Source organism: Cololabis saira, chromosome 22 (genome assembly GCF_033807715.1).
Source record: "Cololabis saira isolate AMF1-May2022 chromosome 22, fColSai1.1, whole genome shotgun sequence".
In the NCBI taxonomy this organism is placed as follows: domain Eukaryota; kingdom Metazoa; phylum Chordata; class Actinopteri; order Beloniformes; family Belonidae; genus Cololabis; species Cololabis saira.
In genome coordinates, this window is record NC_084608.1 from 17,209,787 (window position 1) to 17,226,709 (window position 16,923).

At 41.8% G+C, this 16,923-nt stretch overlaps 1 protein-coding gene across 1 annotated transcript in view; it reads right to left on the reverse strand.

The window, feature by feature from the left end:
- The window catches only part of prex2 (phosphatidylinositol-3,4,5-trisphosphate-dependent Rac exchange factor 2), an 85,766-nt gene extending 69,069 nt beyond the window's left edge, over positions 1 to 16,697 (reverse strand). The window contains exon 1 of the mRNA XM_061713039.1: positions 16,293 to 16,697. Within this exon, the coding sequence (XP_061569023.1) occupies positions 16,293 to 16,430 (138 nt within the window). The 5' untranslated portion in view covers positions 16,431 to 16,697. The remainder of the gene's footprint in view (positions 1 to 16,292) is intronic.
- Between the last annotated feature and the right edge of the window lie 226 nt (positions 16,698 to 16,923).

Here is a 16,923-nt window from a genome sequence, read left to right on the forward strand (position 1 = left end):
CACTAATTCCTCTAAAGCACTTTACTTCAGGGAGGCTCTGATGACATCAAAAGTAAAGCAAAGCTTTCATTAAATATAAAGTACGGCATAAGGGAAATTACATCCAATAACTGAAAAAGTTCACTTTCTCTGTTTTTTTTTTTTAAAAAGACAATTTTCTATGTTTATACTGCTGCTTCATTTGAATTAGAACAAGTCCAGCATAACACAAACCCAACTGTATGATGTTTTCCTTCACTCTTTATGGGCATAAATGACACAATTCATCCTCTACATGGCATAAAAGGCAAACATCAAGAAAGCTGGCAACATTTTTAAATAACAAAGCAACACAGTATGCCGAACCTGTCTGCTGAAAGACATCAGTCTGACTCATGACAAAGAAGATAAATGGACAAACATGAAAAAAAGCTGATGGGGAGCACACCAGTTCAGCAGATACCGTGCACAGATCTGCAGCACAATACACCAACAGCAGAACATGACTGATATAGTAAGACAAACTCCCGACAGTCTCTGTGAGTGAGAGAGGTTGAATTCGGCCTTTGCAGTGAACCCTCAGGCAGAGGCATCATTTTACCGGCCCAGCGAGGGCCGTAATGCCATCTGTCGCCCGGTGCAGCCTCACAGCAGGCAGCCTGACCCCGAGCAAAAAGCATGTAAACAGCTTACTTTAACGAGCAGACAAGCCAAGAATTATTCCATGACAGCAACATTTAAGAGGGCTGATTGAGAGCGCAGTGAGCTCAGTGAAAGGTTTCACTTGATTAATCACCAACAGATGGTAAAAACCGTGGTACTTATCTAGGGGTAAAAGTCTTTCTTTTGTCAACTTTTGGAAGAAAGCAAGTTTACCTTTTTTCTTAAATTACAGAAATCATCTTAAGCACACTGCTTCTACATCAAGTAGCACTTCAAAAGGAGCTGCACAGGCAAATGCATGGAACTAGGTTTGCGGGCGAGAAAGTGCGCTTAGATAACCAGGCTCTTTGTTGCAGGGTAACTGCACGCTGATTACCATTCTGTAGCTCCCTTGCCCCGCAACTCTGCCATTCAAAAGCATTAGCATCTGATTAGCAAGTCTAATATGTACAAACACTGAGCAGAAGTCGACAGACCCTCGCTAAGGCCTAACAGGGTGTACAGTATAAGAGATCAGCAGGGAGTGCTCATTTCAATCAAAACACAGCTTCCTGTCAGTGAGGTATGATATTAAATAAGCGCACATTAAGGAGTCTATCAATTCACTTTACATGGATAAGAGTCTAATCAACGGCAAGCAGTCTCTGTATCTGTAAAATACTATTTACTCTATCTCTGTAGCTGCGTGGGACTTGACTGGAAAACAAAGAGCCACTCTGCATGTTCATGTTCATCTGATGTAAACAGCATTACAGCAGAATAAATGGGGCATATTAAAAGAAACAGGGAATCTTTTTCTGATTGGACAACGGTGATAAATTATGTTGTCTCAAAAGTTGAGTCTCTTCATCAGAACGGCGGTGCACAATTGAAAGCGTCCTTTGTGTAATTGTTGCAATAAGCCTGCCACACAGAAAACACACATTAACCATCTGAACTATTGTTCATTGTATTCCTTGTGCAGGTTTCAGGCTTGATTTGTGGAGCACGTCTCTTCCGAAGAGACTGCCAGGCGGCCTTGTTTGGTGACTGGTCCTGGAACGGATCCACGGACAGTAAATGGGAAGCTGACAGACTGGAATTTATGGACACGGTAACAGTGGCCAGGCTGAGTGTGCCTTTAACCACCGTTTCCAAGTTTGTGGCACCTTACAGCTCTGCAAATGAGAACGATTCTCCGGCAAAAGCTTGAATCAATCGCACGTACATTTAGCATTCTTGTAATTCAAATCAAGCTTTGAAATTTTGCCGTTAGTGGAGCACAGGCAGGATTTGTGTCTTTGCTGCATCACAGAGCAGGACAAAGATTTCTATTCTCCTCCACCATGGTTGCTGTGTTCGTCCTCACAACTGATACAAATTTAATTTCAGATGGATCCCTCTCACATATCTGGTTCTTTCTTGGTGGAATCCATCATCTGAGCAAAAGCCACAGCTGAACCACAAGCAGGCCTCAAAGTGCGACGGGAGCTTAAGTCATGATCCATGTCAAGCCTCCCGTGACCAAAACTCTGCACAGTTGAGAACACAATTATAAGCAAGTCATAGTGTCACATGTGCAAAAAAAAAACAACCTGTTCCCGAATATTGCTTCCTGGTCATTTGCAGCATGTGTTTAACCTCTAACCGCACAACAAGGACAAAAAGAAAATCTTTTAAACTTTGTTCCCTGAGCTCCAGGTATAATATCCCGGATTGACATTATGATATCTGCAACAGGGACTACACATTAAAAGCCCATTAAAGTTTTCATTATTCCACAGAGCAGATGGGTGTGATGAATATATTGGTCCAATAACTGCATGTGGCCCTACGTGCCATTAATCAACAACTGCCCACATGCTGGGGACTACAAAGATGTGGAAGCTCAAAATCAAGGCTGCGCTGCCTCATGCAGACGGATGAAAGAATAGGTGGAAATGTTCTGACTTTTGCCACACTAAAACTGGAATGAGAAAGCTGAGATCTGGTTCGGTTTCCTCATGCACTGACCGAACCACAGACATTCCTATTACAGATTTAGTATGGCCGAGGAGTTGCTTGGGCAGAGTAGAAAACTGCCTCAATCTGAGTGACAGCTTGATCAATAACTGCAGTTTGCTGAGATGCACTCTCTGCCCAGGGGATGGGCAGCTGAAATTACACCATGCATCCTGTGGAGATTTGCAGCAAATGAGAAAATAGGAGGCCAAACTAACTCACCGACTGGTCAGTCTAGTTCAGAGCACGTTGTGAATGGATGTTATGTAATGCCGCACTCCTGGCATCTCTCCAACAGACTGCAAACAGACAATCGGCGGAAGAGTAGCTACTCCCTTTGTATTTGTTTATCTCTTTGTCAATGAAACAGACAAATCACACCAGAGGAGTTTGGAAAAATCGAGGCAACTTGCTTCCTCAAATATGTAAACTCATGGTGACATCACAAAAAAGACAATGATGGACATTCTTGTGCTTCAAAATAAGAAGTGTGCGCAGTAAACCTGCCAAGTCACAGCTGCATCGTATGTGCTGCTATCATCAAAGGTGTAATAAGTCAAGAAGACGAAGAAGAAATAGAGAAAAAGGGTTTCGACCAGCCACATGAGTTGCCACGGGAAGAAATTGTACAACAGATCCAAAAGACTTGTTCCCTTGATTGGAGAATTGGAGGAAGCTATCTAGCTGCTCCTATTCTGCAGAAAAGAATCAATCCAGCTTCAAACATCTGTTTATGCATTCAGCTCAGGACCAGTGGACAAGTGGGCAGGAGGACTGGGTGTGTTTGATGTATTACATGCAAAGCAACCATTTTAGGTCCTTGAGAAACCAAGAGCAGAACACCACGCAATTCCTTAAAATAGTGATGCAGCTTATTAAAAGGGAATAACAAATGTGCCAGTACAGTTTTACATTGTTTTTATTGTGTATACAGTCAGTCCGGAAAGTACCCAGAACGCTTCACTTTTCACATTCACATTCTTTTATGTTACAGCCCTATTGATAATAGGAATAAATTCATTTTTTTTCTCAGAATTCTACACAAAATACCCCATAATGACAACATGAAAGAAGTTTTGTTATGATTTTTGTAAATTTATAAAAAATAAAAAACTATAAATATCACCTGTGCATAAGTATTCAGAACGTTTGCCATGAAGCTCCAAATTGAGCTCTGGTTCATTCTGTTTCCACTGATCTCTCTCAAGTTGTTTCTACAGCTTAATCGGAGTCCACCTGTGGTGAATTCAGTTTATTGGACTTGATTTGGAAAGACACACACCTGTCTATATAAGCTCTCACAGTTGGCAGTGCATGTTGCAACACAAACCAAACATGAAGTCAAAAGAATTGTCTTCAGACCTCCTAAACAGGATTGTTTCGAGGCACAAATCTGGGGAAGGGTACAGAAACATTTCTGCTGCTTTGAAGGTCCCAGTGAGCACTGTGGCCTGCATCATCCTTAAATGGAAGAAGTTTGGAACCACCAGGAATCTCCATAGAGCTGGCCGCCCGCCTAAGCTGAGCCATCGGGGGAGAAGGGCCTTAGTCAGAGAGGTGACCAAGGACCCGACGGTCACTCTGTCAGAACTCCAGCGTTCCTCTGTGGAGAGAGGAGAAACTTCAAGGAGGACAACCATCTCTGCAGCAATCCACCAATCAGGCTTGTATGGTAGAGTGGCCAGGCGTAAGCCCCTCCTTACTAAAAAAGCACATGGCAGCCCGACTGGAGTTTGCCAAAAGGCACCTGGATGACTCTCAGACCATGAGAAAAAAAAATCCTCTGGTCTGATGAGACGAAGATTGAACTATTTGGCATGAATTCCACGCGTCGTGTTTGGAGGAGACCAGGCACCGCTCATCACCTGGAGAACACCATCCCTACAGTGAAGCATGGTGGTGGCAGCATCATGCTGTGGGGGTGTTTTTCATCAGCAGGACCTGGGCGACTAGTCAGGATTGAGGGAAAGATGAATGCAGCCATGTACAGAGACATCTTGGATGAAAACCTCCTCCAGAGTGCTGTTGACCTCAGACTAGGACGACGCTTCATCTTTCAGCAGGACAACGACCCAAAGCACACAGCCAAAATATCAAAGGAGCGGCTTCAGAACAACCATGTGAATGTCCTTGAGTGGCCCAGCCAGAGCCCAGACCTGAATCCCATCCAACATCTCTGGAGAGATCTGAAAATGGCTGTACACCGACGCTCCCCATCCAACCTGATGGAGCTTGAGAGGGTCTGTAAGGAAGAATGGGCAAAACTGCCCAAGAATAGGTGTGCCAAACTTGTAGCAACCTATTCAAAAAGACTTGAGGCTGTAATTGCTGCCAGAGGAGCTTGTACAAAGTATTAAGCAAACGTTATGATTACTTATGCTCATATGATTTCTTGTTATTTTTATTTTTAATAAATTTACAAAAGTCGCATCAAAACCTCTTTCATGTTGTCATTATGGGGTGTTTTGTGTAGAATTCTGAAAAAAAAATGAATTTATTCCTATTATCAATAGGGCTGTAACATAAAAGAATGTGGGAAAAGTGAAGTGTTCTGAATACTTTCCGGACTGACTGTATATACATATTGTGGATTTTTTTTAATGCAGTTTGGACTCTGTTGCAGACAAATGATAAAAAGGTCCAGAGTGAGTTCTCTGGCACGAGCCAGCAGTATAAACCCTCTCAGCCGCAGAACAAACAAGCAGAGATTATTAGACCAACTGCCACTTTAGGCCACTGATGCGGGTACACAAACACACAAATAAACATCCTGTTTCCTACTTCATTTTTCTGCATTGTTCCACACACAAAAAAAAAAAGAAAGTTAACATTTATATCAATATCTCTGTGTGATTGTACAGTCACTTGTAAAGGAATGCTTTTGTGTTACCAAAAAGAGATGGGACAAAGGCCATTGAAAGCTGGAGACAGACACAGAAGCAGCAAAGCCCATCCCCAGACAGCCAGGCTTTGCTCATTAACACTAGAGTGCTTTGAGTACAATATAAGTGTGTATTTCTTTTATCATATATCCTTCCCCGAGGACCGGAGGGTAAAGTGGAGAGGAAAACGCTGTGATAAAAGACGGCAGGTAACAGGTGGGGAAGCAGCCCGGCACCCTGAGGCAACAAGCTCTCAAAGCAGCTCAATGTGCTTATGAGAGCAGCACGAATGGGAAGGAATAAGGAATGAAAAGATAGAGAGTGAGCGCAGAGGGATAGGAAGAGGAGAAAAAGAGGCTTCCATCTTTACACAACAGCCATGTGGGGAGGATGCAGTGCCTTTATTTCCTGCTTTTAAACCAGAGTTCAGCATTACAGCATTAAATCTCCTGCAGAGACGCCTCACACATACAAACTGTTGCGTTCATGGATCGAATTCTTTAGCAGAAAAAAAAAACCTCAACTTCCCCAAAGTTCTTACCAGAGCACACTGGGGGACATTTGACCAGAGAGAAAAGGCTCTTTGTAGCGACTCCGTCCAAGCCAGGCCCCTTGCTGGCTTCGACAGGTTCTGATGACACCCCCAAGAGTCATCCCGGGCTCTCTATCTCATTAGTCTTGCGACTGCTTTTCCCAACTGGCCTGTTTCTCCCCACCAGGAATGTATACAGGAAACAGACACGGTAAATACAGTGAGGAATGTTAATATGTCTGTCTTGGGAGTGGCTATCAAAGCTCATCTGCACAGCTAAATGAAGGTCTATGGTTTTGATCAACAGTGGAGAACGTGAACGGTCACTGTATGGGATATTTTGGAACACAAAAGCCCATTTGTCTGCAGAAGAGGAAAGGGGGGATTTGACATCTTCATACAGCACATGGAAGCCAGTTAAGAGATGATTACTGGGATACATTTTTAAAGGGTTCGGAAATAGATGTCATGGGACAGATGTACATAAAAATAGGGCTTTAAAAACTAAATTTAGACTAAAATGCAGTATCCTTTTAAGCAAATCAAAAAAATTCTTCATTGAAAAATGATTTTCTCTGATGTAAGTACAATCTTCTGACCCTTTACCCATTACATCCAGAACCAGCTGGAACTGAAGCCTTTCATCTAAGGAATATACTGTATCTGTGTCCAACGTCTGTGACTGTATCCTGATGTGGAGCTAACATGGTTAAAGGGGGCACAGTATCAAAAAAACCAAGTTGTTTGTGTTTGAAAGCCTGTATTTGGGTGTTTGAAGTGACTACCAGACCCAGTTTGGGGCCACCAAAGGCTCAAAATGTTGAGCTGTTTGGATTCTGGAGCACAGTGTGACATCGCAGACCCTGACCAAAAGAAAATTAGCCATCTATCCCCATATTTGCATCCAGTTTTGGGTGTGCAGTTGAGTTTTCTAACTCCATCCCCTAAATCAAACAGAGGTGTAAGGGCTTAAGCTGTTGTCCTCTATAACTGTGGAATTTTGACCAAACCACTCAGACATTTCACTGAGGTCTCAGAAAATTGGTTCAACTTGTAAAAAACAAGACATAATATGCCTGCTTTCAACACTGGAGTGTTAAAGGAGGCATATAATGAGCATGACTCAGCATGAAATGATGCTTGCAAAGTGTGGGTCAAGGCAGGATCCCACCAGTGGAAGAATCTTTCGCAGTTTAAGAGCAGCTTTATGAGTTGTGAAACTGCGTATAAACTTGGAAGACTTCAGCAGCCTCAAATCTAAATCTGCAACAAAGCATCCCTTCAACTGATTTGTTGGTGATTCCCAACAGGAACATACAGCAGTATATCGATTTCCAAGATTACTATAAATGCAGACTTGTTAGTTTACTAATCCGTGGCACACTTCCAACCTCAACTGTCCCAAACCCAGAGCAAATGTCTGATTTGATACTTCTGACTATCTGCAGAGCGCCCCAGGTCAATTTCTGCAGGCATGGCAAGAAGAGGCAAAAATCCCAGACCAGACACTGTCAATACTGTCCAGAAATGTTCTGACCCTCCACAACTGTTGCAAGCATGGCCACTCATACATACAAAACCTCCCGCTAGGGTTCTGCCTACCTTAGGCTCGCCTTTGTCTGAGTAACCAAAGCAGCAGGCAGGATGAAAATTTTTGCTGAATCAAACATTTCCCCACTTACTTATTCACTTATCTAAGCTACACTTTAAGCTTCAGATTTATGATCATTTCTAGTTAAAGCAGCTCTTAATTAGAATGCAAAAACATAATGGCTGTAGGCCAAAAAGGACTAGAAAGTAAGAACGAAAGTAGGAAATGGAAAAAGATGACAGCAGAACACAGAGAGATGCTTATCCAACTCTTTGAGCTTCTGCTGCAAATTGCATTCAACTGCTTAATTAGATAAGTGGGGGTGAAGTGGAATGCCCCCATCATGTCTGGCTGGACAGATCTGAACGTCTGAGTCCTGACACGAAGGGCTGGACAGGCACATGAATGACATGGAAAATGTGAGTTTTAGCAAACTCATCAAGACATTTCAAGCTGACTCATTTGAGAAGGCACTTTGCTGCTGTTTGTGAAATTATATAATTGGAAATCAATGTTTTTCCTATGGTTATTAGTCTAATTTGTTTCACTTTTATTTCCCAGTGTTCCACTGACCTGTGGAAATGTGTGCAAGTGTTTAATACAACAGAGCATGCCAACTAAAACAAAAAGTCTAATGTAAAGAGTCCCTCACACTTCATGAACATCCTCACAAGTGTTCACGGCAGCCCCGCCGTTACTCTACGTGTTGTGTGTTGTGTGTTGCGCGTGACCAGGGTGCGTTCTCCTCAAGGCAGAGAGACAGAACCACCTCAGCCTCCTCAGTTTGCATGATACGGCAACATGCCACATAATCAAGTGGGCATCTGTTGCTGCTATCCATACCCCAGTGCAGAAAGAGAGTTGAGAGCTCCAAATGTGCATGCGTGTTAAAGCAGGAAACATGCAGCACAATGTAAAGACGGGGAGGTCCAGGAAGGAAGGAAATCCTGCTTGAAAAATGGCCTCTGAGACAAAAGCTAGACCACTCTCTCCTGTGTAAGGGCCTGCCAGTGAGGACAGAGAAAAGGTGTACAGGACACAAACAAGACCTAATAGAAATGTAGCTACACCTCATGCCATGTGTAAGTATGCATTTTACCAAATATTCCCAAGCTGACTCGTTTTTGCAGCATCGAAAGGATAAAATAGGGAATATAAATAGTGCATATAAAACTCAAGAGCAGCTCCCAACACAGCCTTAATCAATAGTGAAATGTAGAATTATTAAACTGATATGGGACTCGGGGGTGATGCAAAATCTCTATATAGGAAATGATCTGGTTATTCTAACTATCATCCATTATTAGGTTTCTAAAAGGATAGATTTTGGCTTAAAATACTGTGAAAAACAAGCTACTGCAAAAAAAACTCTGCAGAATGCATCTATACTGCATATACAAACGTATTACTGCATGTCCAACAAGTGTGAGAATCAATTTACATGTATAATAAGGAATGCAGACTGTGAGATGGTACACAAGTCGTACGCCTTTGAAAACAACAAAATGTAGGCCACTTGAGTAATGGTAACAGCGTGAAATTAAAATGCGGGAGAGCCACTTCATCAGCTCAGGGGCCTCAAAAAGGGGACAGGAACTGTCTGCAGTCTCAGAGAATAAAGCCACAGCAAATCCAGTTAAAAGAGTCAAAGAGAAAAACATGGCAGCTCACTCTATTTTCACATCATCTTTCAGGGAAATGGCTACAAACATGTTTCTCTGTGCACCTGGAACATGACTAAGTTAGGAAAGTTCTCCGTTTAAGTTAGCTGATGGAACTTGCAGCCAGAGCCAGACAGATGTAATAAATCTAACGTAGAGAGAAAGTAGAGAGCACACAGTGTCCAAAATGTGAATGGAACTTACATGTGTCCGCTTACTTTAAATATCTAATATGCAGTATTTGTTACGTTCACGCGAATGAGATATGCTTGCAGTGTTTCTAACTTTACATTTGCAAAATCCTACAAGGATGTTGGTGCAGGAAGCCGATCTAAACCATAACAGGAGTTTTTTAAAGATAGAAGCACAGAACTATATATAAAAGATGGCTGTAGTTTCCCATTAATAAAAGGGCCTGTGGTGAATCCAAAACATCTTAAGCTCCACCACACAAACATTCAAAGAGCATCTACTCGTTTAAAATACTAAAACCGATATACTATTACAAGTTTCATTCTTATTTGCTATCGTCTTTCCTTGTGTTGAGTGTGCAGGCGATGATTTTGATCATTATTCCGTAATCAGGTGAGTATCAGCTGTGAAAGATCAGTGTTTGGGAGTTTGCCTGGTTTGATACACACGCCTTTGAGCCAATGGGAGTGATTGACAAGCCTTAATGACCACAGACTATAAACCATCCCCAGGAGCTTCTTTCGCCACTGAAATTGAGGCGTAAGTTAATCGTTTTGATTCATGACTGTCCTTTTGTAGTCATTTCATTTTATTTAGAAATGGGGCTCCAATGTATAATGTAGACTTCTCTTTAATTGCAGTTTGTGCACTTCTATTGCAAATATTCAATTTAAAAACAACAACCCATCTTTCATGCTGGAATAAGTATCTGTAATCAGGAAGTGTATATATATATATATATATATATATATATATATATATATATATATATATATATATATATATATATATATATATATATATACATATACAGTATATATAGTGGATCAGTACATCACAATTTCTTTTTGTTTCCAGTTTTAGCTAACTGTAAATGTGCTATAATAATTTAGGATTAATAAGTTAGCAGCAAATCTGAAAAGTAAATATCACTTATCTTTTTTTTTTTTAAGTGGTTGCATTACAAACCAAAGAAAAAAACGTCCACATCTCTGGAGAGAAACACTTAGAAAGGTCCTGTTCTGTCAAAATTGTTTAAGTCAAGTGTCAACTACCAAGAAAACATTGAAAATGATTTCTTCAGTCAAAAGATTGTGGTTTATTTAACTTGTATGATGAACAGACATTGCTGCTCACAAGTTTATGAAACATAAAGTTGGGTCAAGTCAAACCGCTTTAAACCACATCCTGTCGTTGCCAGAAGGGCTTGGCAACGTTTTTCTCACAACCATGTCATACAGTGTTTAAAATATCTCGGACATTTGAAAACTAGCGAAAGTGAAAGTTGAAGTTGAAGTTAAGCAGAAGAATTGCTGTGGTTACCCCTGGGGAGATGGACCGAAAAGAAAAGAATAACAAAAAGCAGAGAAATAAAACTTTGTGGGCATATACTGGGGAGTGGTAGTCTAGTGGCCTTGGTTCAAGTCTGGAATGGCAGCAAAGATGAACCACCTTGGGCAAGGCCCTTAACCCTAATTGCTCCCCGGGCGAAATGGTGTGTTTGCTCATCTCAGATGTAGGTCGCTTTGGATAAAAGCGTCTGCTAAATGACAGTAGTAGTAATATACGAGTCTTTACAGCGCATATATATATATATATATATATATATATATATATATATATATATATATATATATATATATATATATATATATATATATATATATGTCTGGAGTATGACCACAGATGAGATTTCGGCATGTCACACATGTGTTTTCTGTGGTCTTACATTCGTAACATTAACTTCTTACGTTAATCCTAAACGGTTGGTGCAAATCAAAAACCGAGATGGCTTCTCAAAGTAGAAAACAAGAGCTTTCCGATGGCATACGATACACTGAATGCGTAAATGTGCACTGAGCGACAACTGGCATCGTTGAGTAGCGAGTTATTTCAAAATTTCTGAGATGTTTGGCCTTCAGTCTCAGAAAAAAATGTATGTTATTGGTGCATTAAAATTTTCTCTGCTCTCGTGGGGCTCTTGCCGGAGTTCTGCCCCAACGCACTCAGAAACACACGTGTGCACGACGGTGAGACAGTCTCACCACCGGACGGGGAGCGCGTTGGAAAATATGCTGCATCGACCACTTCAAATAGAGAAAAAAAATGTCTGCGTTTTTAAACTTCTTTAAGAGCTGTAATATTGACTGATGTCATTAAAATAAACTTTTAACGCCATTAACACTTTAAGAAGTGTTCCACGTCCCAATCCAGCGCTGCACTCTTAAAGACACATGACTGCGTCCACCTTTTGGCAACTTTATTCTCCTCAGTTCAGTGTTGGAGTTTACACGAAGCAGAGCACACTTCACAGCTCTTCATGACCCTGCTCTCTCTCTACCTTCACATCCCTTTCTCCCTCCGTCCTCTCTTGCTCCTGCTAATAACATCATCAGCCAGAGTAAACTCCCAACCGAAGACCAGATATTTACAGATTATTAAAATGTAAGTTATTTCAATTACTTATGGGAAACAGACGTGGGATTACAAATAATAATTGATTAATACATTAATCATTACATTACATACAATAACTCATTTTGACATTGATTTTTATTAACTATGTCAATTATTCGTTGCAGCCTTCGTTCCAATACAAATTGGGACTTTATTGTTGTTCATCTCAGTTATTTTGGTTCCATCTTTCCTGTAAGCATGTCGTTACGTTTGCAGCAGTATGGGGGGTCACTGTTTTGGCATTTTTAGCTCAAAATTCTCTCCAGGGGACGGGTGAGGATTACAGGCCGGCCAGTTGGCGCAGCTTCGTCTTCCTCGGTCATACGAGCAGTGTACGATATAGCGTTGTCCTGTTGACATCCGGGGAAAAGTTGTGGTCTTGGAGGCTGCATATGTTGCTTTAACCCTCCTAAATTTACTTTTCTGCCAAGCTCATTGCTCCTAAAATAGCTTTAAATGGATACTGCTTTTATACCAAGACATATTAGCATTCACTTGTTTACATAACCTGTTTAAAACCAAATGAATCATATTTATGTCATTAGTCGTTCTCCTCAGCATAACTATTTTTTGAACATATTGCAGGCCTGAAATGCAGATATAAAAAGTAAATGTTGATATTTGATCTGTATTTTATATCATTCCATCATTCTCTGATTTCGGTAGGTCTTTGAAAAGCATATCAGAATCTGCACATGGCAGCACTTTTTCACTTACAAACACAAAGTTTACTCCCTTTAACCTACATCTCCTGCAAATCCAGATGACTCACCATATTTTCAACCTCAGACATGTAAATCACTGGAAAAACTCGTCCTCTACTGTCAAATTTTTATATTTCATTAAAAATTACTTAATTTATTGTTTAACAACAATATTTTCACTGACTTTTATTTGTAATTTGATTAACTATAACACAGATTCTCATTGAAACACAAAAACGGATGAATTTAACAATATAAGCAAAGCTGGCGGCATAAACACAGCACCCCTCTATTTACAATCAGCTTGTGTTTTCTCTGTTTATTCATTTGAGGGTTATTTCATGAGACCAGAGGCTCAGACCATCTTCTGTCCTTGTAGCTTCCTCCTCGTGTAGGATGTAGGATTAACAGACAGGAAAAGGATAGGAACAAGAGGCCACGGCCTTTGGGATCATCCACAGTGTCTCCAGAGAATATGAGCCTCCTTGTCCTCTCACCCCGACCTGACCCCCCCATCAGGACTGCTCACAGGTCATATGTTACAAGCGCAAGACAAAACGTCCTGGCTCAACAGCGTCTAAAGGGACTATTCCATCCAGGATGGAAACAAGTCCTGAGAGACGGAGAAGGGAAGCTTCAAATGTACAAAACACACAAACACAGTTGCGTTGACCACCTTGCTCTCGAGGAGCTAGTAAAAGCTCCTTTGCTGCTTTCTCCATTAGGCCCAATTTTCCAACTTCCTGCACCTATTTTTGCAGGGACAGCACAACTAATTTAAAGCTGCCGTTGACATGTCTGTTGACAAATGTCTTTTCCACATAAAGCCCAGGACACGTGTACAGACTCATCACATTTAGTTTTATTTGAAAACATAAAAACTCCTGAACTAGTACAGGATTTGCTAAATGACATCTCATGATGTTGAGACACTAACTGAAGACGGGGAACTTGTAGGCTTACATGATCTAAAGCCAGGTTTATCCACTTTCAGTTGATGCAAGCGATAGAAATGTTTTGAATATTACACTCACATTACGCAGGCTTTTGTTGGAGGAGGAGGGCAGCAGCTAAGGGACCACTTAATGTACTGCAGAGCTCTTTGGAATATATTAGGCTAACTTGTGGCTCAGATCTCCCTCCAGAAGCATGACATGAAAGGTTTCCCCCATTGAAGGCTTTCACATTCTCCGTCGTCCGAGTTTACCGTACAAGCAAAAGGCTTTCAGTGTCTCTCTATGAATGCCCTGAACAAAGTACTTCCTTTGAAAGTGTGAGTAGAAAAGAGCAGAAATGCGAAGAGCTCATTAGAGTGTCTGTTTACATTATGTCTCGATTTGTTCTTCTCACTGCGCCGCTGCTAAGAATGGCGGTCATTTTATTGGCTCATAGCCGTCCAAGATAAACACCAGAATCCACTCCCGCCCAGTATATCTTTAGCTATAATTGTTCATTATGTAAGATAGGGAAGAGATGTATCAGACAGTTTCCCTGGACCCTTCCTTTGTGACACTGCTGTGGAAGTTCAGTACATTTAACATAGAAGGGGATAAGGAAATTCGAGGAAAGTCAAGTTTAGACTTCCCAGTAGTGACACCTTAAAGATGCAATCTGAACATTTTCCCACAAGAGAGAAAACATCCGCACGATAGGTTCAGATTGTCCTGGGACAAATTCACCCTTATCATCTGTTGTTTTCCACTACCTTAATACTAAAGTATGTGTTGGGGGTATTGTGTTTGGGTCCCACTGATCAGCAGCAACAATCTCTGCTCTTCAGTTCAACTCTGCCAACTGACCGGAGCCTCATTGTTCTGCAACATTTCCCAACCTCAGAGGAATTCCTCCTCCAGGAAATATGGTTTACAAGGGAAGGCAGCAAGCCCAGTAACTCACTACCCTTCACCCTCCTGGCAATGTCTACCATGTGATCTGCCTTACATGTTACCCTTTCAACCCTCTGGCTATAGTCCGTCTGCCATACCAGTGCTCAGAATGTGCTGGAATAACCGTCCTAGGACCTGCGGGTGAGGGGATCCTCTTGTTATAACCCGTAGACACACATCCTCCTAACTGGCTCTCATTGTGGACGTGGGGGGAGTCAAGCGTAAGATCAGATGAAAGTCTTCAGTACGACTCCGCTCCACAGTAGGACAAGTCTTTGATCATCTTAAGTGTCTTCCACAATGCTCTTTGGGATCCCCAAGAAGATTCAGGAGCAGATACGGATGGCTTTTTATCTCTCATGTCCTAAATTCTCTACCATTAATGTTCACCAGCCCCATCAGCTACAACCCACAGCTAAACCAACAAGTTATCTTGCAGGGTTAGATCTCAATCTGATGCTTCCATCCCAGCCTCCCGGCCTGGAACAGAGAGGTCCTGGGAGGATCAGACAGCTCAGCCCAGTTCCAGCACAACAGGGGAGATAAAGGAGGGGTGGCTGCATTCCCCAAACACCCAAATACAGGACAGAGGACACATTCCCTCGTGCAATCTCTGTTTTTCTATTTTTCTTTTCCATTCTCCTCCTGGCTCCTCTGCCATCCACTGGCAACATCTGGACAGTGGTGGCAGAGGGCTGGAGAGCGCAAATATTCTTAATCGTCATGTGAGGAACAGCACTCTTAAGGACAAACGACAGTGTCCCGGCCAGCATCCCATCTGAACACAACTTTTCCCTGAGTTCTGCTTCAAACAATTTCCCTCCCTCCAGTCTTTGAAGTAAGGTGTTACTTTATGTAATGCCATTAAGCTGAAAGCGCATGACTTCTGTGGCTCGATGTGCAATGTGCGGCTGGAGACGCGGTGCCGGCCCTGGTGGTTTTCATTTGAGTCCACCTGCTGCTTTTGGCAGAACTCGGCCCATATGGAACTGATGAGATGACAAATACGCTCTCCGGTGTCGTCTTATGCAGTGGAGTACGTCGGTTAAATATGGGGGATGGAGTCATAATGCTGCACCAGAGTGGAGTTAGTTAATTAGTTCATACTGGGATGAGATGCATTACTCATTACTTAAGTTTGCAGAATGAATCATTCATGAATTGCATTAATTTTAGTCTGACCGGGAATCTGGCAAGTAAGCAACATATCACAGGTACCAAGTGTTTGAGAATATGGTCAAGTAATAAAGCAAAACTTATTTGCAGCTGTGTGTTGTGATTACCTCAATTGCTTGCAGGCATTACCATAAAAAACTGTCTAGAAAACAGTTTATGAGTGAGAATCTCGCAAGTGCAAGCCTTAAAACATCCCATGAGCACGCTTAGAGCAGGATTAAACATGACACTGGCTGTGCAATGCCTCTTTGTGACAGTCCCTCCAATTTCACACTGGCAAACTGAAAGGTTAAGCTCTCCATCAGTAGGATGGGTTAACAAAGTGTTGCAGACAGCTCTGTTAATTGTTAATGGGTATCTTGATAAAACAACAGCATGCGAGGCTTGTAGGACACACTTTTACTGGGTCAGTTCTCGCTCTGCGGGCGGATGCACCATGCATACTAATCAGGCTGGCTGCTTTTATTTATTTATATCCGGTAGGAAGGGATTTTAGAGAGCAAAAAAAATGCAGTTTGAGCTGTTTTGTTCTTGTTTTGTTGTATTTTTTTTTTTTTTTTTTTTTTTTTACTGTTTTCTCAATACTCACCGAGAGAAACTCGAGCGTCCCAACATAATCCCGTTCAGTTTTGAGCAGTTCATTTAAGACGCACACTCGCAGCCGGAGCTGTTTCTCCAGGTCCTTCCCGCTCTCTGCCCTGTGCTCACTTCTGCTCTCCTCTGTCATGGTCAGGGAATTAAAAACAAACTCCTTATTATTTTCCTTTCAGACGTGTAAAGTCCGCTGCATGTTCAAAACTCTGGGAGCAACTGGTGTCTCTGCGCTTCCAGTCCGCGGCTTCAACACAAAAATACGGAATGTCCGTCTGCAAAAAAAAGAAGTTTAAAAAATTTACAGATGAAAAAAGTTACAAAATTGTGTGGGGAAGTGGTTTCCACAGACTGTGCAGCTTGAGCTGCGTGCTATACTACTGGGCTCCGGTGAGAGTAGAGTACATGTGACTCTTTAAACCTTCATCCAGCTCCAGCCTCCAACAGCTTTAAAAGTAGAGGACCAATGTCGAGTCCGGCGTTAGAAACAAAGCTGCTTCCGGTTGCGCTTATCAAAATAAAAGCGGATTTTATGGAAAGCCGCCACTGTACTTTATTTTGAAGGTAAGGACAGCTGCGCTTCTGTGGGTATTACTGTAACTTGACGCATTGAATTGAGTACAGGACAA